This window comes from Seriola dumerili, unplaced genomic scaffold (assembly GCF_002260705.1).
Source record: "Seriola dumerili isolate Sdu_G_001 unplaced genomic scaffold, Sdu_1.0 BDQW01000811.1, whole genome shotgun sequence".
Lineage (NCBI taxonomy): Eukaryota > Metazoa > Chordata > Actinopteri > Carangiformes > Carangidae > Seriola > Seriola dumerili.
The window spans coordinates 463753-477629 of NW_019175066.1; the positions used below are offsets into that span (position 1 = coordinate 463753).

The 13877-nt window shown below is 43.2% G+C and overlaps 1 protein-coding gene across 1 annotated transcript in view; it reads right to left on the minus strand.

Moving 5' to 3' along the window:
• Positions 1-8033: 8033 nt before the first annotated feature.
• atg14 (autophagy related 14) overlaps positions 8034-13877 on the minus strand; it is a 12864-nt gene continuing 7020 nt past the window's right edge. The window contains exons 6-11 of the mRNA XM_022766145.1: positions 11803-12032; positions 11383-11500; positions 11185-11275; positions 10791-10876; positions 10488-10662; positions 8034-10259 (exon numbers count right to left, since the gene is read on the minus strand). Coding sequence (XP_022621866.1) covers positions 10137-10259; positions 10488-10662; positions 10791-10876; positions 11185-11275; positions 11383-11500; positions 11803-12032 — 823 coding nt within the window. The 3' untranslated portion in view covers positions 8034-10136. The remainder of the gene's footprint in view (positions 10260-10487; positions 10663-10790; positions 10877-11184; positions 11276-11382; positions 11501-11802; positions 12033-13877) is intronic.

The following is a 13877-nucleotide window of genomic DNA, read 5'->3' on the forward strand; positions in this document are numbered from 1 at the left end:
AAACAGGACATGATTCATGATTCATATTTAGGTTAATAGTTTAATGAATGATTAATTAAAAGTAAAACTGAAGAGCAGATGATGTCACCTGCAGTGTGAGTCTCCAGCTGTTCCAGATGTGTCTCAGTGGATCTCAGTCTGACATCCAGAGCTGCTGAAGAAATCCGATTTATTTAGTTTTTTACATTTAAATAATAATAATAATAATAATAAGTAAATATGACTCTACCTGTGGTGTTGTTGTTGCTTTCTGACAGTCTGGACTCCATCAGGGAAAACTGAGCAGACTGAACTGAAACAATAAAATACAAACAAAATTACAAACAAACTTTAAACTATGATCATCACAGAATATTTTAATCATACCTACCAGACAGTAGTTACAGTTAATTAAAACTGGACATTTCTTTTTTTTTTAATTACATTGATTTAATTCAATGTTTAATTAGTTCAGAGGATAAAAATGTAACTTTAAAACATAAANAAAATCAGATTCATTTAGTTTTTACATTTAAATAATAATACTTCTAATAATAATAACATTATTATTATTATTATTATTATTATTATTATTATTATTATTATTGTTAAGTAAATATGACTCTACCTGTGGTGTTGTTGTTGCTTTCCGACAGTCTGGACTCCATCAGGGAAAACTGAACAGACTGAACTGAAAGCACAATTGTAGACAAATATAAAAATATATCACAGTAATAATATGCATTACAATTGGAATGTAATTAATATTAAAAAAAGTTAATGAGAGTGATGTCACCTGCAGTGTGAGTCTCCAGCTGTTCCAAATGTGTCTCAGTGGATCTCAGTCTGACGTCCAGAGCTGCTGAAGAAATCTGATTCATTTAGTTTTTACATTTAAATAATAATGATAATAATAATAATAATAATACTAATAATAATAATATGAAGTAAATATGACTCTACCTGTGGTGTTGTTGTTGCTTTCTGACAGTCTGGATTCCATCAGGGAAAACTGAGCAGACTGAACTGAAACAACAAAATCATTTACAAACAAACTTTAAATTATGATCATCACAGAATAGTTTAATCAAACCTACCAGACAGTAGTTACAATTAATTGAAACTGGACATTTTTTATTTTTATTTTTTTTTACATAATTATTTAATTTGATATTGTGGTAAATAGATGTCAAATTAGTTCAGAGGATAAAAATGTAACTTTAAAACATAAAATCACAGATTTAAAACCTTCAGTGTTACCTGTGTTCTCTGTCTCCAGGTGTTCCAGCCGTTTCTCATTGACTCTCAGTATCGCTTCCAGCTCTAAAGAGAAAACAGGAAGTATTAGAGTCAGATAAATGAAGAATTAACACCTGTGTTAATGAACGTGTTAATATGACTCTACCTGTGGTGTTGTTGTTGGTGTCTGTCAGTCTGGACTCCATCAGAGAGAGCTGAACAGACTGAACTGAAAACACAATCATCACAAACACTTGATCACTATATAACTAAATAAATATAAATAATAAATAAACATGTAGGATTGTATTTTGTGTGTATTGCAGTGATTTTTATAGAATGTGAAATTCACTTGACGTTGTGTTTTGCTGTTAAATGGGGTTCTCTGAAGAACCCTCATGTGTTTGAGGTTCCTTCAAGAACAATCAGGGTTCATTATGTTTATAAAGGAGTTCCTCTGAGAACCCTGTTGCTTTTATTTAATATTAACATTTTTAATATAAATATTTCATGAATTCATGATTTAAACATGTATTCGTCTCCAGTCAGTTTTAAACCTTCAGTATTACCTGTGTTCTCTGTCACCAGGTGTTCCAGCTGTTTCTCACTGACTCTCAGTCTGACCTCCAGCTCTGAACAGGAAACAGGAAGTATGAGAGTCAGCAGGTTTACTGAGGAGTTCAGTCTGATTATGATCATTGTCTCTTCATGTTTAACTCTGCAGGATTTTTCCACAACAGTTTCCATCTAGACAACAACCACAGTCAACTCACAACATCTGGACGGACTAATGAACTAATGAATGTGTGAATGAACAGATGTTTGTACTGACCTGTGTTCAGTTGGTCCAGCAGACTCTCTGTTGAGTTGAGTTTTCTCTGCAGGTTGGTCAGTCTGGAGGTTTGATCTGAGAAGAAAACAGGTTCAATTGTATGTGTCTACCTGTGTGTACCTGTGTGTACCTGTGTGTACCTGTGTGTACTTCAGTGTACATCACTCTCCCTCACCACACAGTCACTTACCTGTCTGCTCAGTGAGCAGCTGCTGAGCTCGACTCTCAGCAGAGTTCAGTCTGACCTGCAGCTGCTGCACTGACTCGGCCTGAGCTGAAAACAGAGTGAAGTGAGTCTTCCTGCGGTATAATACAACAACATGATGACATCATGATGACATGGACTGTGTCTACCTGTAGTCTGAGTCTCAGTCTCTGTCAGTCTGGACTTCACAGCAGAAACCTCAGATGTATGAGCTGCAGCCACAAGAGACAACAACCACACACACACACACACACACACACACACACACACACACACACACACACACACACACATCCACCACACACCACACACACACACACACACACACACTCAACTCAAACCTCTGTCCTGCATCATTGTGTAAACATCAACTGTTCTGTCCATCATCCTCAGATCATCATGAGTAACAGGTACACACTCACCTGTCTGTTCACACACTCACCTGTCTGCAGCTCGTCCAGGTGTCTCTCTGCTTCCCTCAGTCGACTCTCCACAGAAACCAATCGACCTGTTTGATGAAAACTGATTGATTCTTATTCCTTTTCTAATCAAGACATAAAACATTGTGTAAATCATAATTCAATATGATCCTACGAGACGATTAAATTATAACTATGTTTGCTGTTTTATTATTATTATATTGATCATGTTGTTTCTTCTTATGACTACTTCTTAAGAGATTTATTTTTATTAATTAATTTGATTTTTATCAAATTCATATCGACTAAATCTTTTATCTTCAAAACTGATCTACACATTATTCACATGAATGCATCAGTAACAACGATCCAATAATATAATAGGATCAGACTTTTACTTTGACACTCAGTACTTTCATGCTTTTACTTTGTAGGATTCTGAGTGCACGACAGAGTATTTTACACGGTTGTGGTTTTACTTCAGTAAAAAAATCAGAGCACTTCCTCCAGAGCTGGGGTCATGTGACCGACCTGCAGAGTCTCTCTGCAGCTGGTCCAGGTTCAGCTGACTGGAGTCCAGTCTGGTCCTCACCTCTGACACCTGATCTGCATCAGGAAAACACGTTTTACAAACACCTGAGCGTCAGCAGCCGCAGAGAGCTACAGTCAGTAATGACAGAGTGATGAATGAAAGAATGAATAGATCATTTAATAACTGAATGACTTCATCATCATGTTTTATCAATGTTATCGATTATTGGGTATTTTCTTCTGATTCATTCTGTGAGTGAGTGAGTGAGTGAGTGAGTGAGTGAACTGATGTATAATGAAAAGATGAATGGATCAATTGTTGAATGAAGGAATGAACATATAAATAAGTGAATAAATGAGTGATGTGGTATTGAAGAGAATCACAGTCCAGCAGAATGAATGAATTGATGAACGAATGAACGGATGAACAGATGTATGAATTATTATTTACCCAGGATGACACTGAGCTGCTCTCTCTCTGCAGATGAGTTCAGTTTTTCCTCCAGTGAATTCAGTCGACTCTGAAGAGCTGAAACCACACACACACACACACACACACACACACACACACACACACACACACACGTTCATCATTCTTTTACACTATCGGTTAAATAAACAACACTGGAGGACTGATGAAAATCATTAGTTGATTAATTAGCTGTGTGACTGATTGAATGATTATTGGAAGTGATCATTCAGTTGGATCACCTTCAGAGTTTGTGTCCAGCTCCCGCAGACGGACGACCAGCTGGCGGTCGGACTCCTCAGACTCAGATGAAGCGTTGGCGGCTGCAGACACTGGAGGAAGGTTTGAATGAAGTTAAACTTTGACACAGTGAAGTGTTTCATTCACCTGCATCTCAAACTCTCGTCTGACGGGGCGACAGGAGGAGGATCAGTTTACCAGCTGATTGACACTAAAACAGGTGGAGGGAATCTGACCTGAGATCTGTCTCCTCAGCTCCTCTATCAGAGTCTCAGTGTGACACAGTCTGATGGCCAGGACTGAAACCAGCAGACAACAGAGTCAACACAACAACAACAACTACAACAAAACAACAACTACAACAACTACAACAAAACACAAAACACCACAACAACAACAACAGCAACACAACAACAACACAACAACAACACAAACACAGTCTGACGGCCAGGACTGAAACCAGCAGACAACAGAGTCAACACAACAACAACAACAACAACAACTACTACAACAACACAACAACTACAACAACTACAACAACTATACAACAACAACAACAACAACAAGAACATCAACATCAACACAAACACAGTCTGACAGCCAGGACTGAAACCAGTGGAGAACAACCAGTCAACACAACAACAACAACAACAACAACACAGCATGAGGACGATGAAGGAGGAGGAGGAGGAGTGTGAACATTAAATCAGATGACGATGATGATGATGATGACCTTCACTCTTCCTCCTCAGCTGCTCCACTGTGCTCTCACTGGCCCTCAGTCTCGTCTGCAGGAACGGCAGCTCTGCCGACAGAGCTGTGGAGACACCAACACACTGTTACCATGGCAACCGGAGATACACCTGAGCCGTTCATAATAATAATCTATTAAATACATTCAAATATTTATTTGATTCTTACAAAATCATTTTAGTTTTAAAGGTTTTTATTTGAAGTTTAGATCCAAAAGAAGAAGGTGGTGTCTGTCTGGGGGTCCAGGTGGACCGGGCTGGGGGCGTGGCTCAGGGTGGAGACTGTTTCATTATGACATCACAAATTAACAGATGTTCTGACGGCTTGTTTTAAGCTGTGTTCATTTCTCTTTGATACTTTCACTGTGTTTCATGCTCACCTGTGTTCTTCTTCTGCAGGTTCTCCAGCGAGCTCTCGCTGGCGTTCAGTCCGGACTGAAGTGCTGAGACACAAACACACAGCAGGATGACACACACTGATACAACCAAACGTGTCATGTGACGTTCATGTTCCCCTGAGGATTAACTGTTGTGACTCTGACCATCCTCTCACTTCTCCTCTGGCGCCACCTTCAGGTCACAGTTTAATGAGTCCAGTTCATGACTGGACACCTGCAGAACTAATGACGTTCCCATCAGCCTCAGCTGGACGCTGTGTTGACTGCTAATTAGCTAATGTTAGCATGCTAACAGGCTAAAGTAAGATGTTTATACCTTAGCATTCACATGAGCGTCTCCTCAAGTCGGAACAACAACTCGGGAAGTCGATGAAAATAATTAATTATTAATCTGCTGTCTGTTTGTAACCGGCAGGTGTTGTCCATGTACAGTGACATCCCTGTTTGTTTGTTTGTTGTTTAGACTTTAGATACTTAACTCAGAGAAATATAAACATGTTGTTGACACCAGCAGCTGCACAAAGACTGAAACAGACTGAAGTGATGATCTCAATCAGAATCAGCTGATCAGAGTCTCACACACTGACCTTCATCACCTTCATCACCTTCATCACCTTCACCACACACTGAGGCTTTAGGTTCCTGACACATTTTGGTTTGATGCTCATGAATGTGAAACGTGGATCAGCTCAGTCACCAGGTCCACCTGTTGACACCCACCTTTGCTCTGCTCCTCCAGCTCCTCCACTTTCATCCTCAGATCTGAGTTCAGCTCCATCAGCAGCTTCCTGTCCTCCTCCGTCCTCTCCTCGCTGCTCCTCAGCTCCTCCGTCTGTCGGACCACCGTCTCCTCCAGTCCGTCCAGGCTCCGTCTCTGCTGCTCAGCCTCCACCTCTACGTCCCTCAGCCGGCTCTCCATGTGCCGCAGGGCCAGACGCCGCTCAACCTCCTCCACCTTCAGGCTCAGGACCAGCTCCTTCAGCCCCCGCAGCTCGTCCCAGAGGACAGGGAGCCGTGGAGGGACTTCAGCCCCCGTCTCCGTGTCGTCCTCCTGGGGGACAGAAGCCACCGACTGTCCCCGACTGAATGGAGATGACCAGAGAGAGAGCAGCAGAAACAGAACAGCAGACTTCATCCTGAAAACACAACCTGCTGCTGAACAGGCAACAGTCCAACAGCTTAAACACACACACACACACACACACACACACACACACACACACACACACACACTAATCTTGGCGAGGCAGCAGCAGGAACCTTCAAGCAGGGATGAATGAGTCGACTCACATGAACATTTGTTTTCTCATGAACACAAGAAGCGTCAGAGTGTAAAGATCAGTCGTCCTCCTGCTCTCCAGAGGATGAATCTTTTTAACGAGTTGCTGACCTGTTCTCCAGCACCACCTGCAGGGCGACATGTTTAGCTCCTGGACAGGTGAGACAGGTAAATCATCAGGGTGTCGGTTGTGTTATCTGGTTAATGAATTCTTGTTTGCTCTCAGCCGGAGTCAAAGGTCATTGACCAGGATGGAGAAACATCAGGAAACAGATCTTATCATGTGACCAAAGCTTCATCAGGTGACATCATCCACTGATGAAGACCATGAAACACAGGTTACAGCTCTGGGGGAACAGAAATGTTTAAATGGAGTCATACTCTGTTGTGTGTGTTTGACCCTGAACAAACAAACACTAAGTGAGAAACAACAACAACAACAACAACAACTACAACAACAACAACAACTACAACACTGGATGCTGAGCTGGAGCCTGCAGGAGGCTCCGTCAGGGTCGGACTGATGCTGCATACCAAACATAGCTAACACGCTAATCTGCAACAACACAAAGACCTCAGTGCTCAGAGGATCTGTGTGTTCTGCTGTCACGTGCACACTCCCGTGCACGGCTCTGCTGTCAGCGACCACTCACAGAGGATCATATGTGTGTGTGTGTGTGTGTGAGCTGCTGCTTCATCACATGACTCCTCTCCTTCACATTTTCTTTCTCAACACTTCCTGTAGATATTGAAGTGTAAATGTAAAGTGGATTTTCTCACAGTAACTTATCTGTGAATCTGCTTTTACACTTTACATTTAACAAAAGACAGTTTGGTGAAGCAGTGAGGGATCATGGGAGTTGTTGTCTTCTCCTGGTTTGGATTCCTTCAGTGTCAGTGGTTCAGGAGCTGAATTATCCACAGAGGTTTCCTCTTCTCCACAACAAATAGAGTTGAAACACTGAATAAAACACCTTTGGTTTTTTTCAGTCGGGCTCTTCTTTTAGAAAATACAGTATTTATCATTGACGCTGGAAACACAGAAATAATCGTCGGATTTACAACTTTCCAACGGTCCGTGAACTAACCATGTGTGACAGAAAATATAAATAAAATTTAGGGTTAAAATTGTGATGTTTCCTCAAAAATCACTTTATTCTACATCTCATTTAAAAACGGCAAAAAACGGCCAGTTTGCTCTGAACAATTGATTCATCATCAGCGGAGGACAGAGACTCAGGGAAGAGTTGGAGCTGAGAGTGACGCTAACCTTTGTTCTGATTGTTTCTCTGATAAATAACTAATGACCCAGACGTTCAGGAGACACTCATTTTTCCTGAGCAGACGGAGTAACTTAAGAGTGTTGCATAAAGGGTTTCCTTAGTTAAGAAAAAAAGTTAAGTAATTTGCAGCAGTGACAAAGATTTTACAGCAGTAAAATTCTACTGTTTCCATGGAGACCGTTGATTTGCTTCCATTAGCCCACTTTTGGTAAGTTGGTAACATTAAAGAAGCTGCTGCGTCATCCTCCTGGTGTTTTGACAGGAACTTCACCAAGAGATGAAGAGAAAACCTTAAATACTTAAATGAACATTGTAAAGAAACCTTAAGAAGAATAAAGGTGTTTTGTGCAACTGTTTTTATTTGAAAGAAACCTTAATTCAGACATTAAGGACACTCCGTCCCAGAATTCATAGCAAGCACGTAGAAGAAAACAGCTGTTCACATTCACACAGACGGAGAATGTTGAAGCCTCCAGTCTGACCTCCACCAATCAGAGCACAGCGCGAGGGCTCCAGGATGAGGTCATCTTCCCACAGGTGTCACCTTCTCTGGAGAAGAAAGTTAGTGTTTGAGCGAAGATGAGTTAGAGAAACGATGAAGACGCTGCTGATCGGTTAGAGATAAGAAACCACCTGACTATTGATCTGATTGGTTGGTCTAACTTCCTGTCTGGAGGCGGGGTCAAAAAGAAAACACACCTATATGTTTTATTCAAAAGAAAACATACAGAACCTGTACCTGGGTCAATGTGAGGACATCTGAGAAACCTCACTGAGAAAGGCTGTGAGGAGGTGCTGAAAGCTCTGGGAAAAGCTCAGTAAGTGAGTTTAGAATCTTAGCACCTGAGTAGATGGAGTGATTTATAAAAAAAAAACATCTTCAGTGACCAAAACCAGGAAGTGGATTTTATTTGAAATCAACAGAGAAACGTCATATTGCTTCAAAGACACGTCAGACCTGATCAGGTCCAGGTCTCAGTGTGATAGACCTGCTCCTGAGTCCAGTCCAGACCGGGTCCAGCTGAAGACCAGCTGGACCCGGTCTGACTTTAAGTTCAGCTTCAGTCTCAGTCCAGTGTGAACGGCCCCATTCTCTTCACCGTGTTCAGTTCCACTGGGGGGTTTGTAAACAAGCTTTGCCATCGCCATGGTAACCAATGTTTGTTTGCACTGCTGCCACTGTCATCAGCATCATCATCGTCACAGCAGCGTTCAGGAGTCAGTCCGTTTCCTGTTTCCTGTTTGAAACAGACGAGTAAAAACAAACAAAAAGAAAAAGAGAAAATAAAAACAGGAACTTTTCCTGTGACGGACAGGTGAGCGTGTCGACAGGTGAGCGTGTCGACAGGTGAGCGGGTCGACAGGTGAGCGTGTCGACAGGTGAGCGGGTCGACAGGTGAGCAGACGTCATGGAAACACTTTAACTGAAGTCCCGTATTGACATATGATCAGCATATAAACTAGAGCTGCAACAATTAGACAGAAATAATCAATCAACTGTTTTGATAATCAATCGATTGTCTCTGAAGACGTTCTGATGATTCACTGAGAAAATCAATAATTGATTAATCAGACAAATCAGCTGATTGATGAGTTGCAGCTCTGACATATGATAACTGTTCAGGACGAGTCGTTAACATTAATCAACCATCTGATCACATTGATCAGCATCCAATATTTGAATGGATCCGGCTGAAATAAAACGGATCCTGTGTGCTCATCAGCCTCAGGTGGATCAGAGCAGAGAACCTGACCTATCAGCTGTTAGCTAATCAACATTAACTCGACTGAACCAAAGATCCTCTGTGAGGGAAGAGGCTCCACTCTGTGTTTCCAACATTTCTATCTGAAGGTGGGAACAAGTCAATGACTAAAGCTTTAGCATGTAGCATGTTTCTGTAGCTCCAACAAATCCATCAGAGTGAGACGTCTTCTCTCTACAGGATCGATCCGCTTGAGTCGATTTCACATCAGCACATAATCAACCTTCAAGGACCAGGACGTCTCAGTTATCACGTTTATATACTGAAGCTAAATCCAGGAACTTCAAGTCATTTCATACAGAATAAAGTTTGTCAGTGACGCTGAGTGACTAGAGTGTGTGTCTAATAAAACTTGATGAACACACACAGATGACGCTGTGTCGGGTGTCTGGATCCGGTTCACCTGCTGGTCCACTTTAATGAATCTTTGAGGATTTTATTAACCTGGTCTGGTTTGTCTTTCAGTTTGTGTCTGACTTTGCTCCCAAAGATGCTGGTGTATGAGCTGCACACAAAACCATGGATGTGGGTGTCGGATCACGTGTGTTCAGGTCGACGTGGTCAGACACACACGTGAAGCTTCATGGAGATTGAAGAATGTCAGGAAGTCCTGATCTTTCTAGTGTCAGTAGAGTCTCATCTACTAGCTGACCTTTGACCTGCCAGCCTGACCATTGACCCCAGTCCACTCCGCTCCTAATCAGGACCTCCAGGAGTCCAGATCTGTACCAGTCCAGTCCTGGCTGATCAGCGCTGGCCAGTGTAAGCTCTGAACCAGGAAGTGACAGAAGCAGCAGCAGACGAAATCATCCCGCCAGTGTTAGCAGAGGGCTGGGAGACCTGCAATGCACTCTGGGAAAGATCCATGGACTGTAAGAAGACAAGAAGAAGAGAAGGAGGAGGAGGTGTTACCAAGGAACAGATTTTACTTTGAAAACCACCAGACAGGAAGTTACACCGAGCTGTTGCTGTGACTGTGATTGGTCAAGAGATGCAACGATACTCACACAACAAACATGTCAACTTCCTGTTTATACACACACACACACACACACACACACACACACACACACACACACACAATCCAGGTGTTTCTACCTGCGATGGGATGTCACAGAATCGTGGACTGGGCACCGTCTCCCAGTCCGTCCCCAGGTCCGTCTCCTCGTCTGTCACGGCCTCATCTCCGCTCTCCTCCGCCGGCCCCGCGGCCTCGGGCTCCACAAACTCCATCGACTCCTCCAGGTCAGCGCTCACCTCGAACGGGCCCGTCCTGGACCGAACACACATCATTGATTTACTGGACCCACACCTGGTCTAGATCAGCTGATCTCATGATGTCATATTAAGACTGTCAGTGGTCATGTGGTCTGATTCCTCAGACAGACAAGTGTATCTCACCTGCCCAGGTTGTCGTTGTCAGGGGAAACCAGAAACATGATGTTCCTCAGAGTGTGATGAGGGTGGAGCTTCTCACTGTCCACATGCTACACACACACACACACACACACACACACACACACACACACACACACACGTTATAAACATAAATTAATATGTACTGTTCATGTGTGACCTCACAACTACAGAGAAAATAGATCCAGTGGAACAGAGTGGAGTGATATCAGGAAGTGAAAACAGTCTCTGTATCTACAGGTCAAAGGTTTTCTACAGCTCACCTCCTCCAGCTGTTTCAATGTACATGATTCAGAGTTTGTGAAACTGAAGCACAGAACAACTATTATTATTATCATTATAATAATAATTGTTGTTGGTGTTGTTGTGAGTGTCTGACCTGGGAGAAGCAGAGATGCAGGATGTTGGTGTTGAGTTTGCTCAGAGCTCTGGTGAAGCGATACCTGCTCAGGTTCTCTCCACAGAACTCACTGAGGACAAACAGGGTCACTGTTAATCATCACACACATGGAACCACCCGACGCTCCATTTTCCTGACGGCGCTCTGCACGTGAAGGCAGCAGCGGGCGTCTCCTACCTGTTGCACAGCTTCTTGGGCAGGTTGACGTCCAGGATGTGGGACAGGATGGTGACGAGCTGCGTGGCGTAGCAGAGGGCGGCACTGATGGTGTGAGCTGGGTTAATGTGGTCCAGCTCTGCAGCACACAGGAGGTCAGAGGTCAGAGGTCAGACCATACAGGAGAGAGAGAGAGACAGAGAGACAGTTGTAAAATGCTGCCTGTTTTGTTGAAGACGACACTTTTAAAAAAAGCAGTGCAGTACATTTTTCTATTGTTGCTATGCAACCACTGAGTCACCTGTCCTCAGGCTAACCTTGATTTTGTTGTGAACTCAAGAGGGTGTGTGTTATTTACACATACACACAGCTGGAGGAACCACATGCTGCTTACCAATGAGAGTCTGTTATACACCCCCCTCCCCCTCAACCCCTCCTCACCTGGGCCCTGATTGGTGCTCTTCTCCTCCACCCAGCTGTAGTAGGCGGAGCAGTCTCCGTTGCTGGGCAGGGTGACGGGGGGTCCTGTGATGCTGATGCTGGTCTCTCCGTTCTGGTCATCCCAGATCCAGCGTCCCGACAGGTAGGTGGTCCTCCGAGCCTCGGCCAGCTCGCTCACCGTGCTGGAGGTCAACGCCGGGTCGCACTCCGCCACCACGTCCGCGGGGTCTCTGACCCACAAACACATCGAACAGGTGGTTGGTAGGTGCTCAGCTGTGTCGTGTCAGAGGTCAGCTATGGTACTGTTGTTGAGGTGTGTTGTTGTTGTTGAGGTGCGTTGTTGTTGTTGTTGAGGTGTGTTGTTGTTATTGAGATGTGTTGTTTTTGTTGTTGTTGAGGTGTGTTGTTGTTGTTGAGGTGTGTTGTTGTTGTTGTTGAGGTGTGTTATTGTTGTTGTTGTTGAGGTGTGTTGTTGTTATTGAGATGTGTTGTTTTTGTTGTTGTTGAGGTGTGTTGTTTTTGTTGTTCATGTTGAGGTGTGTTGTTGTTTAGGTGTGTTGTTTTTGTTGTTGTTGAGGTGTGTTGTTGTTCAGGTGTGTTGATGTTGAGGTGTGTTGTTGCTGTTCAGGTGTGTTGTTGAGAACTGTTGTTGTTGTCGAGGTGTGTTGTTGGTGAGGTGTGTTGAGGTGTATTGTTGCTGTTGAGGTGTGTTGTTGTTGAGATGTGTTGAGGTGTGTTGTTGTTAAGGTGTGTTGTTGTTGTTGTTGAGGGGTGTTGAGGTGTGTTGTTGTTGTTGAGATGTGTTGTTTTTGTTGTTGTTGAGGTGTGTTGTTGTTCAGGTGTGTTGATGTTGAGGTGTGTTGTTGCTGTTCAGGTGTGTTGTTGAGAAGTGTTGTTGTTGTCGAGGTGTGTTGTTGTTGAGGTGTGTTGAGGTGTATTGTTGCTGTTGAGGTGTGTTGTTGTTGTTGTTGAGGTGTGTTGAGGTGTGTTGTTGTTGTTGAGGTGTGTTGTTGTTGAGATGTGTTGAGGTGTGTTGTTGTTAAGGTGTGTTGTTGTTGTTGTTGTTGAGGTGTGCTGTTGTTGAGGTGTGTTGTTGTTGTTGAGGTGTGTTGTTGTTGTTGTTGAGGTGTGTTGAGGTGTGTTGTTGTTGTTGAGGTGTGTTGTTGTTGAGATGTGTTGAGGTGTGTTGTTGTTAAGGTGTGTTGTTGTTGTTGTTGAGGTGTGCTGTTGTTGAGGTGTGTTGTTGTTGTTGTTGTTGAGGTGTGCTGTTGTTGTTGAGGTGTGCTGTTGTTCAGGTGTGCTGTTGTTGTTGAGGTGTGTTGTTGCTGTTGATGTGTGCTGTTGTTGAGGTGTGCTGTTGTTGAGGTGTGTTGTTGTTGTTGTTGTTCAGGTGTGTTGTTGCTGTTCAGGTGTGTTGTTGTTGTTCAGGTGTGTTGTTGTTGTTCAGGTGTGCTGTTGATGAGGTGTGCTGTTGTTGTTCAGGTGTGATGTTGTTGTTGTTCAGGTGTGTTGTTGTTGTTGTTCAGGTGTGCTGTTGTTGTTGTTCAGGTGTGCTGTTGTTGAGTTGTGCTGTTGTTGTTGAGGTGTGTTGTTGTTGTTGAGGTGTGTTGTTGTTGTTCAGGTGTGTTGTTGTTGTTGTTGAGTTGTGCTGTGCTGTTGTTGTTGTTCAGGTGTGCTGTTGTTGTTGTTGAGGTGTGCTGTTGTTGTTGTTCAGGTGTGTTGTTGTTCAGGTGTGATGTTGTTGTTATTGAGGTGTGCTGTTGTTGTTGTTCAGGTGTGCTGTTGTTGTTGTTGTGTACTGTCGTTGTTGAGGTGTGCTGTTGTTGTTCAGGTGTGTTGTTGTTGTTGTTGTTCAGGTGTGTTGTTGTTGTTGTTGTTCAGGTGTGTTGTTGTTGTTCAGGTGTGTTGTTGTTGTTGTTCAGGTGTGTTGTTGTTGAGGTGTGTTGTTGTTGTTGAGGTGTGTTGTTGTTGTTGAGGTGTGTTGTTGTTGTTCAGGTGTTGTTGTTGTTGAGGTGTGTTGTTGTTGTTGTTGAGGTGTGTTGTTGTTGTTGTTGAGGTGTGCTGTTGTTGTTGTT